Consider the following 11098-nt stretch of genomic DNA (forward strand, 5'->3'; position numbering starts at 1 on the left):
AAGCATCGTAAGTTCTTAAACTTGGTGGCCTCCTCATAATGCAAAGTCTGAGTACAGCAAACAGACAAGTGCCGTGTTGAGGCCTCTGAGTGGCTGAAACTCGAGGACTAGAGAGGCCCTCCCTCCTCGGGCCCAGCGTAGCCTTGCCCTGCTTTCTACAAGGAAGCTGGCCTGTTTCAGTGTCTCGGAGCATATTTATACTTAACAGCCTTCCCTGTTTTAAGTACACAAAAGTTATTCTTTGGAAGTCGACATTTTTGTGCCTCTTTTATGTGTCATCCCTGGGCCTGCTTCCTTTCCACTCTTGCGTGTTCTTTCCAGCCACTGCGCTTCGTGCTTCTCCCCTGGACCACCCTAGCAGCCTCAGCTGTGGGTGTCCTTCACCTCTGGTTTGGTTTCTTCTTTCTCCGTCGGCTGCCAAGAACCCCTCCAGCAGCCAGGGCAGCCCTTGTTCCTGCATGTATTACCTGGGGCAACACTGAAGAATACATAGGTCTGATCCATTGCATTTCTCTGGAATCCTGGAAGTACGCCTAGAACAGAGCTCTGTGGAAAGAGATTCTGAGGGTAGAGGAACCTATTTTGATACCTCTTTAGAAGGTAGCAGGCCTCCTCTTACACACATATATAGTCTTTCTGCTAGCACCTAAAAAAAAAAAAAAACCACTTTTGTAGGCCTTACATTCAGCCTTCCTGTATGTAGGTAACTTGAAATATAGGTTAAGTCATTGTAGAATTATATTTCAGTTACTAGCCATCTCAACATTTTCCCTTAAATACTGTAAGAATACTCTTCCGTGTCCTTTTTAATTCAGGTATACTTCCCATACAGTGTCATATTGGTTTCAGTTCTACAACATAGTGATTCAGCAACTCTGTACGTTACACGGCGCTCACTGTGATAAGTATAGTGACTATCTGTAATTGTATGACATTATAGTCTCATGGACTATATTCCCTTTGTTGTACTTGGCATCTCTATGAGCAAGTTACTTTATAACTGGAAGTTTGTACCTGTTAATCTCCTTTATATTTGACCCATCCTTAAACCACCACCCCAGCAACCACCAGTTGATTCTTTGTATTTTGAGTGTTTTTTTAGATTCCACATATAAGTGAAGTTACATAGTGTTTTTCTCTGACGTATTTTACCCAGGGTACATCCTCTGCATCCGTCCATGTTTTTGCAAATGGCAGCACCATGTACATGTATGTATATGTATACATTCTCTTTATCCATTCTACCTTCAGTAGACACTTGGGTTGCATTATTTATTATAATAATACTTCAACAAACATAGAGGTGCATGTTCTCTTTGAATTAGTTTCCATTTTCCTGGAGTAAATACCTAGCGGTAGAATTACCAGATGGTATGATCTTTTTCTTTTCATTTTTTGAGGAATGTTTATATCGTTGTCCACAGTGGCTGTGGCACCTGACTCCACCAGTTTACATTCCCACTAGTAGTGCGTGAGGGTTTCTTTTTCTCACCAATACTGGTTTTCTCTGGTCTTTTTAATACTAGCCATCCTGCCTCCTGTGAGGTAATCTCTCATTGTGGTTTTCATTTGCATTTGCCTGATGATTAGTGATGTTGAGCATCTTGTTGTGTGTCAGTAGGCCATCCGAATATCTTTGGAAAAATGCATATTCAGTTCCTCTGCCCACTTTTCAATTCGATTTTGTGTGTGTGTGTGTGTGTGTGTGTGTGTGTTATATAAGTTCTTTATATGTTTTTGAAAATCATTCTCTTACTAGATACTGTTTGCAAATATCTTTTCCCATTCAGTAGATTGCCTTTTCATTTTGTTTCCTTGACTGTGCAAAACCTTTTTAGTTTGATGGAGTCCCGATAGTTTATTTTGGTTTTGTTTCCCTTGCCCAAGGAGACCTATGGAGAAAAATATTGTTAAGGCCAACATTCAAGAGATTATGGTCTCTGTTTTCTTCTAGGAGCTTTAATGGTTTCCAGTCTCTCATTTAGGTCATTAATCCATTTTGATTTTATTTTTATGGTATAAGAAGTGGTCCACTTTTCCCATCACTATTTATTGGAGAGACTCTTTTTGCCATTGTATGTTCTTGTGCTACTCTGTTATAGATTATTAGTTCACCATATAAGCATGGACTCTCTATTCTGTTCCATTTATTTGTGTGTCTGTTTTTGTGCCAGTACCATACTTTTTGATTACTACAGCTTTGTATTATAGTTTGAAATCAGGCATGGTGATACCTCCCACGTTGTTCTTTTTCAAGACTGCTTTAGCTATCCAGGGTCTTTTGTGATTTCATAAAAATTTTAATTCTAATTCTGTATAAAATGTTGTTGGTATTTTGATGGAGATTGCATTTAATCTGTAGATTGCTTTGGGTGGTTTAGACATGTTAGTATTCTTCCACTCCATGAGTATGGTATATCTTATTGTGTATTATTTATTTTTTGTCTTAAATTTCTTTCATGATTGTTTTATAGTTTTCAGAGTAGAGGTATGTCAACTATTGGGTTTGATTTATTCCTAGGTATTTTATTCATTTTGATGCATTTAATAGATTTCTTAATTTCTCATTGTGAGAGGTTTTCTAGTAGTATAGAGAAAGGAGATCTCTGTATATTTTGTATCCTGCAACTTTACTGGATTCAGTTATTCTAATAGGTTTTTTATAAGGTCTTTAGGGTTGCTGATATATAGTATCGATGTCATCTGCAAATAGTGACAGTTTTAATTCCTCATCAATTTAGAATGATTTAGCTTTCTTGTTGGTTGCTGTGGCAAGAGTGGATATCCTTTTTTTTTTGGTCCTGATCTGAGAGGAAATTGGCCACAAGAAGTAAAGAGTAGATGTTTTAGATCTAGCAATAGAGCTTGTGAATTTTTTTCTTTGAAGCATGTACCCTTATTGGAATGGTTTATTTTTGCTCACACTAGAGGACTTAATGTAGAGGCTGTATGCCAGCTTACCTAAGGAAGAGTAAAACGATCTGTGAGCAGTGGTCCTCTTTTCCTCCCTTAGAGGTGCCTGTTTTTTCAATCTATAATTGCACCCAGAGAATCTAATGAAGTAGACATCTCAGCTGATTATCTGAAATAGACTTTATCTCAGCTTCCTTTATAAAACAGAAACAGAATTTTAACCAGGTAGTTATCAAAATTGTGTTTTTCTGGGTTCCATCCTAATCTCTGTGACTCTTTCAGTTTAGTTGGTTAGCCCATCTTAATCCGAGAGATAGGAGTCCCTTTATCTGAGAGTCCAGTTCTGGAATTTTAGGATTCTGGTAAGGTCTTGCACTTACGGTGTTGAATAGCCTGACTAAACACTGATAGTTGTTTCTTCCAAAATACAATAAGCACAAGTAGTTAAGTGTACACCCTTCAGGGAATTCTGCTGTTTGAAAACCTATGCACAGCACATTGCAAAGCTGTTGAGCCTGGGGGAGCTCTTCCTGTATCTTGGCAAAGCAGGGCCTGGGTTTTCCTTTGTTAGCTACCTTCTTTTTCTCTTAATGCATTTTCTTTTCATGGGGGAAAGGAGAGGCAGGTGCCCCTAAAAGTTTGATTTTTTCATAGCAAATCTTAAATCCATCTATCACATGTAGAAAGGCTGATTTATAGCTGCTATCTCTGTCTTCCTCGTAGACTTGTGGCTGGTAAAGATCTTAGGGAGTGAAACATTAAAAATGGATGAGGAGTACTGGAGTAGTTGGTCTGAGGTGGGGGCTGAGCGGGACTTGGTGGGAAAGGTTTAACAAAAGGCATTGATGTTTTAAATGCACAGAAATGCCATCCATCAATAATAAACGGTGTGGTATAGAATAGATGTGCCAAATTGAGTTATTACAGCATATGGATCAGTTCGTGGAAGGTGAAAAGCAAGCACTGTAGCTGGTGTTTTTAAATTGAGAACTTTAGAAAACAGTTTTATTGAATACCCTATTTTCACTGCTAGTTGGCAGTTGAACACATTTGGAATTTCCAAAAATTCTGAGTTTTGATTTTTCTTTTAAGAATTAATAAGAATAAACAAATTTTGTTCTTCCAAAAACAAGACAGAATCTGAAAATGAATTTCTGGTCCTTCACAGCTGAGTGCCTTTTTAAGAGCTTGAGTTGTAATTGTATGAGAAATGAAGTTACATTACAAAACATAAGTCATGCACAACTGTTGCCCGGTGTTTTCTGCATTTACGTTGACTATATCTCTAGGTACCTCTTCAGTACATACTCAAACTACAGGGAAGCACTCCGGACACCCCTCTAGAGAGAGAGAGAACAAGAAAGTGAGTGGGAAAGAGGGGCGGAGGGGGGAGACCGAATCTTCATCAGACTCTATGCTGAATACTGGGCTCAACCCCACAACCTAGGATCATGACCTGAGCCAAAATCAAGAGTCAGTTGCTTAAATGACTGAGCGACCCAGGTGTCCCAAGATTTTGATTCAAGGGCTAATTCTGTATGTTTGCTCTGTGAGAATTATTTCTCCTAAAAGAAACAAGAGAAATGGGAGCTTTTGCTGTCTCACGGAGAAAATTACTCCTAGGAAATGGGACAAAAATCTGTCCGATAAACTGGGATATTTGGTAAGTGTAGATCCTAGCACACAAGTCCAGGCTTTGAGTGTTATCTGATCTACAGTTAGGGGAGTTACTGTTAGTGCAGCAGGCATAGCAGAAGACAACACCGCACGGGGTGTGTAAAAGGACTCCTGAGTTGGAATTGGCGCTTGATGAAAACACTAGGCTGGGTAAGACCTGTGGAACTATTCCGCTCATCTTAATACTGACCCTTGCTTGCCCGTTTCGGAACCTGTCTGGAATTGGATCTCTTTTATTGTCTCAAAAAAACTAACTCCTCTTGGTTTTTCCTAAGATAAACAAAACAGTGCTTGATTCTTGCAAATAATGTCAATTTAAATGTGAAGATGGTTACACTAAAAAGACAAATTACTTAGCTGTTGTAGAATCATTGGTTTAGTCCTTGAGTGTGAATGCTCCGGTGGAAAATGAGGATGGTGATCATATGAGAAAGTTACACCCACCCTTATTGGAGCCATCTGTATTAGCTTTCAACTCCTTGAGTTGCAGAATTTACTTAAATTAATCTTTTCACCTCAAAAAGATCCTTGCTTGCCGTAAAAAAGGCACTTGTCAAACTGTCTTTAGAGCCACCAAATAATTCTGTTTTATAGTCCCATTAGATGTCTAGCTCAGAATCCCATTCACCCTGGAAGGTCCTGTGGTTGGATGCACAGCAAATTTCCTGCAGTCATCTCTGGTACACCTCCTCTGGGTTGTTAAAAAGGTGTTGAAATGTGAGAAGGCCAGTAGTGAAATTAAATTGTGGGTCAGGGTAATTAGGAAGGGAGAACACCAAGCATTTTCGTAGTACATTGTCAGGCTTTTAGTTGCAGCTGCAAACAACGGATATGAGTTTAACCAGTTGCTACAGTGCAGCTGGTTCAGATCTGGCTTTATAACTGGCTGAAGTAAAATGAAATGGCTGGAAAATTCCAGTCAAGTAACACCAGTGGGAACATGTGGAATTGGTGTGAGTAAACGCTGGCCAGGTTGAGGAAAAAGATTTCAGACGTAAACTTGAGGGTGGTGGTGAGGATGTGTAGGGGAGGTGGGGCGGGGGCACACAGGGCACTCTCTGGCCTCTGTGACAAGGGTCTGTTGTCTGCACTGGCTCCCGTTCAGGAGAGGGGGGTTTTCTCTCTCCAGACAAGTTTGCAGTGTAGCTGGCCTGCCTTCCTCCGGGACTGAAGTCACCGGATTTTTTTTTCTTCTTCAAGAAGAAAAGAAAAATACACCATTACATCAGGTCCTGAGAGTAACAGAAGTGGCAGACTGTTGTCTTTCCTTTTCTTTGGGACACTTTTCCTACCTTGTATGACCCGGAAGCCCTGTCTCTCTTCATAGTCCTCTTCTTACACCACGTGTACCAGACATGCTGAGTCTGTTGGAGGTGAAGGTTCAGGGTCTTGTAATTGTTCTAAATAAGGAAGGAAAATGGGTTTACTAAAGGAAAGCATTTGTATTATCTGGGTTGTTTTTCCCCCTTAATTTGGAGAATTTAGAGTTGGCTCGAGAAAAAAATTCTGAGTTCAAGGGCCGTGGTGCTGTTTAAGGAAAACATTTGCTCTAACTAGGTTGAGGGCATTTACTCTCTGCCAGTGCCTGGGACCTGTATTTGCCCAGTGATGTCCCAGTCCCAAGGATTAGCCAGTCATGTGAAACATTTGATTGAGAGACTTAGAGAAATCTTAGCCGAGGCACGATTGGTGGCTGGTGGCAGGATGCTTGGTCTCTGGAATGTTGGTAAGAAAGTTTGTAAGGATGAGCTGTGGTGGGTGGATTTAGGGTGCAGCGAGGAGTCTTTTTAGAAATCAGAGTTCTAGTGGGGGCATTAGGTTTCCGCCTGCCTTTGGGTCTTTTTTCTCAGAGCTGTAGCACCACTCAGCTGTTTTGGGAAGAAGATACCGAGTTATCAGTAAAGACGACCTGTTTCCAACAGCAACGTCCAAGTTTTTCTTGATGCGCATTTCCTGGATTTGCATTAAATTTTTAGTCTCAGCCTAGAGGACTCTCCCCCCTTCACGGGGGCACCTGTCATCTGTGAGGCAGGAGCACGGGGGCCGAGTGGGAGGAAACCCTGCTGTTTAAATGTGTGTGTTCCCTCCCGCAGATAACCATCATCTTCAAAGCTCACCGGGAGTGCACGGATCAGAAAGTGTACCAAGCTGTGACCGATGACCTGCCGGCCGCCTTCGTGGATGGCAGCACCAGCGGCGGGGACGGCGACACTAAGAGCCTGCTTATCGTGGAGCGGGAGAGTGGCCGCTACGTGGAGATGCGCGCCCGCTACATAGGGACCACGGTGTTTGTGCGGCAGCTCGGTCGCTACCTGACCCTCGCCATCCGCATGCCCGAAGACCTGGCCATGTCCTACGAGGAAAGCCAGGACCTGCAGCTGTGTGTGAACGGCTGCCCCCTGGGCGAGCGCATTGACGACGGGCAGGGCCAGGTGTCTGCCATCCTGGGCCACAGCCTGCCTCGCACCTCACTGGCGCGGGCCTGGCCTGGCCACACACTGGAGGCCGCCCATGCCCAGTGCCACGAGAAGATGCCAGTGAAGGACATCTACTTCCAGTCCTGTGTCTTCGACCTGCTCACCACTGGGGATGCCAACTTCACCGCCGCCGCCCACAGTGCCTTGGAGGACGTGGAGGCGCTGCACCCGCGGAAGGAACGCTGGCACATCTTCCCGAGCAGCAGCCGGGGTGCGCCCTGTGCAGGCGGCCATTGGCCTGTCCGTCTGGGACTCACATGCTTGGTCTTCATTGTGTTTTTGTAGGGGGTGTCTTCTGTTTTTTTATTTTTTGTCTATAACAGAATTTTAAAATATATATTGTCATAATATATTGAGGAAAAGAGTATATATGTATATACCATGTATATGACAGGATGTTTGTGGGGCGCCACCAGACTGTACATAATGTGCGTGACTGTTTCATGTATGTTGGATGTAGTGTTCTTGGACCGTATTGATTTTGTTTTGCAGTTTTGTGAAATATTTTATAATGTCCCTGCCGAGGGACCTGTTAGAAAGCACTTTATTTTTTATATATTAAATATTTATGTGTGTACCTGGTTAGTACGTTAGTACCTATACACAGACACCGTGGCAGCGAGCCCGCCCGGGAGGCCCGGTGACGGTGCTCGTAGCTGTCCCTGGCTGGCCATCCCTGCCCTTGCCCTTTGCTACTGATCTGTCACCGTGGGCGCGCAGCTCGCTCTCGCCTCCTGCTGGCTGAGCTGCGTCCTTCCTTAGAGCGAGGAGGTCCTCGCCCCTCCCGCCCTCCCTCCGTGTGGAAGGACAGCGCCGTCCCCGGCAGGCACTTTGGCTCTTGTGAAACAGTCATTTCTAAGAATTCCTCGCCCTCCTTCACATCTGTCACTTTTTCAAGGGGCAGGGAGGACAGCACTACAGTTTTCATTAACCAGGACTGTTCTTGCTGAGCACTTAGGGTATGTGAGGTTGAGCCAGATGAAACTGCTGTTTCTGTAGGTCAGAAGGGGCTGATGATGGCAATGTCGTGGGTACATACCAGGCATTTTGCTAGATCTTGGACTTTTCCTCCTCCTGGGTCCCTGTTTAAACCGTATCACCCTTTGCTCTTCTCTGTATCATTTGTGCAAGCCCAACTTCTAAGCCTTATTTCCTCAGCTGTTTATGCCCAGAAACACACTGCTCCTCGTCCCCACCCCCAGTAGCCCCTCCTCAGCCTCACCTGATGAACCTGATAAACTAGGGGTAGATTCTTTCTTCACAGCGAGGCTCAGATCCCATCACAGAGAGTGCCACTCGTCCTTGCCGTCCACACCGTGGCCCGCGCTGGTGCGTCTGTATGCGTGATGCCAGAACAGGCTGTTAAATGACAGGAAAGCTTTCCAGGCCTGAGCCAGTACGCGGCTACATGGGTGCTGGTTAACCCAGACCTCACTGCGCAACGCTGCTCCCAGGTGGTCTCTCTTTAATTAGATAGTAACATCTCTAGTGATTATTATTTAGTGCGTTGCTCATGTAACTTGGTAAGATTCCTATAAAGTATCTCCTTTCATTTCACCTGTTGGCACACCCTTATAAAAGGCAAGCACCGCCCACAAAATGCAAGAACAATGAGGAAGTGAGTGCTAGGGCAGGTGGATTTCTGTTGTATCTGTGTAAATGTTTGGTTCCAAGGAGAAACGATACCATTTGTACCTCACCTTACTCAGATTTACCTAAGTGCATAAAGAAATGCCGCAGCACTTTGGATCCAACTTGGGCTGGGTTTAAATGGCCAGGTAATTTCTGCCTTTTGCCATGCCCCATCGATTAGGGTCACTGCCAGAGCCCTAAACTGGCAGGAAAAGATCCTGTTTGTGATATTCTACTTGTTTTGTGAAATTCTATTTCTTGGTGAACTGATCTGATCTGTCATCCAATCAGAGCATGGAGCTGTGGGTTCATCTAGAGGTTGGGAAACTGCTCTTTTTCTGATCCAGGAGAGAATCGTCCTGGGGAGTTTGGGAGAATCACAAAGGCGTCCTACTTCTTACTTGATAAAGATTCAACACAGACAAGTGAAACTGAACTTGTTGCCCTTGTCTAAAGACGTGGGCGAGCCTGCCTGCCGTGAGCTCTGAACGGTGGCTGTGTCTGTTACCATGTGCCAGTTCAGAAGGTATAGTTAGCTAGCAATTTTGTTAGGTAATTGAGTAGAACAAAGGAGGAAAAAATAGAGTATTTATAACCACTATTCTTGTGCAAACAGTATAAAAGTGAAGTAAAAGCAATAGAAACTTGCAGTGTCTGCCTTTAGAGTGTATGTGGTTAATATTACCTTCGTCCTCTTCAGGGAAGCAAAACCACCACCGCTAATAGGAACTCACGTTGCTTTGCCATTGGAAGGATGCTTCCAGGCATCCTATCTCACCAGTATTCGTACCAGTGCGTTTGGCTAGTCTCCCTTTAAAAAGTGCCCTCGTCCAACATTTACAGCCCCTACAGATGACGAAGAAATATAGATGCTTCTCTAGAAAAGGGCCAGGTTATTTCCCGTTTCTTTTCTAGGACTTTTAGGGAACATAGGACTTGTACATTTTGGTTCTTGAAATCCTCTTTAACCAAGAGTTACAGGTGATCCCACCACATGGATAAGCTGTAGCTACTCAGAGTCCTCCTGGGGGAGCTTAAGACTTGGGGGGAAACACTGGTTTTCACAGATGCTCCACATGGCTGTCTTTAAAAGACTCAAAACTTTTTTTTGTCCTTTTCTTCTCTTTGTTAATGCTTGGAAATTCCCGCAGTGTGTCGAGTCTTTGCAAAGAAACCTTTAGATGTGGTTCATAGGTATATGAATAAGTATCTGTGTAAAACAGTGAGTGTGCGGTGTGTAAATACTTTAAATTATTATGCTAGAAAAATAAAGTGACATACCCTGCTGTGGAATGTTTGCTCTGTGATTATAGTGACACCTGCTGGACGAGCTGCAGAACGCAGCAGCGGAAGAAAGGGAGTGAGGGGGTGTTTGTGCAAAATCCTTTGAAGACTGACAATCCAAACCTGCTCACAAACCCAGGTCTTTTCTAAACTACATCTTTACTGTGGCGTTTCATTTTAAGATTTTAAGCAACTTCAAATAAGAATCTGTGAAACCAGCCCAGTGTATCCCAACGGTCTGTCTTTAGGAATAGTTTTGGTCCCTGGGCAGACTTGGGACCTGCTCTGTGGCCCTTTTAAGATCCTGTGGACGGAACTTCCTTCTGGTGGGAAGGACTTGGGGGTGGGAGTTTTTGGCTTTGGGAACTTGTAAATCCCCATTTCTTGGATGTTCTAAAAAAGGATCTCAACGTGTTCTTTGTTCAAGAAACATGCCGAAGGGTAGAAAAACTTGAAAAAGAATTAAACCCAAACTGAAAGCAAAGAAAATCAACTACTGCTACTAAGTCAAATACTAAATGGGACCAATTCCAACTCGGGGAAACCATAACCATTTCTTAAATAGAAGACTTAATCCTTATACTTAGTGTTTATGTGTAGTTCAGAACAAATTTTAAAAAAAGTCCTCTGAAACACACAAAGTAAGGTGACCATGATACACTGAAATCTTAATACATACGCCTATACTAAATAAACACTAAGAAATAATCCACATCACAATGAAGTCTGTGCTTAAAAGTCAAAATGTCTTTTTCTGTGTACTCTACACCCAGACCCCCAGCTTTTCAGGAACTGAAATTTAAGGAACTGTCCAAAAACCTAACGAGGAGGTCTGTCTTGTTTTAAACAGAAAACCGTGACTTTAACAAACATTAAGACTCCTGTTCCTGGATTGTTGTTGGTTTTTTTTAGTTTGTTTTGGTAGCCACATTTAGCATTCTGTTGCCTGAAATCAGCTGGAATACCACAGTCTTGGATTGCTACAGTCCTTTCTGAGCAAAGATACTTTAGAGGAACAGCAAGAAAAACTCTAGCAACTCTAGCAATTTCTTTACATGTGTCCTAAGGAGCATCTCCCTGGCTCAGAGAATTTAATTAAGACAATTAAAAAAAAA

The 11098-nt window shown here is 43.0% G+C and overlaps 1 protein-coding gene across 1 annotated transcript in view; it reads left to right on the forward strand.

Annotated features, from left to right (window-relative positions):
* Positions 1–9992, forward strand: part of RGMB (repulsive guidance molecule BMP co-receptor b) — a 26647-nt gene extending 16655 nt beyond the window's left edge. The window contains exon 4 of the mRNA XM_029942639.1: positions 6684–9992. Coding sequence (XP_029798499.1) covers positions 6684–7352 — 669 coding nt within the window. The 3' untranslated portion in view covers positions 7353–9992. The remainder of the gene's footprint in view (positions 1–6683) is intronic.
* Positions 9993–11098: the final 1106 nt, after the last annotated feature.

The sequence above is a fragment of the Suricata suricatta genome, chromosome 6 (genome assembly GCF_006229205.1).
Source record: "Suricata suricatta isolate VVHF042 chromosome 6, meerkat_22Aug2017_6uvM2_HiC, whole genome shotgun sequence".
In the NCBI taxonomy this organism is placed as follows: Eukaryota; Metazoa; Chordata; class Mammalia; order Carnivora; family Herpestidae; genus Suricata; species Suricata suricatta.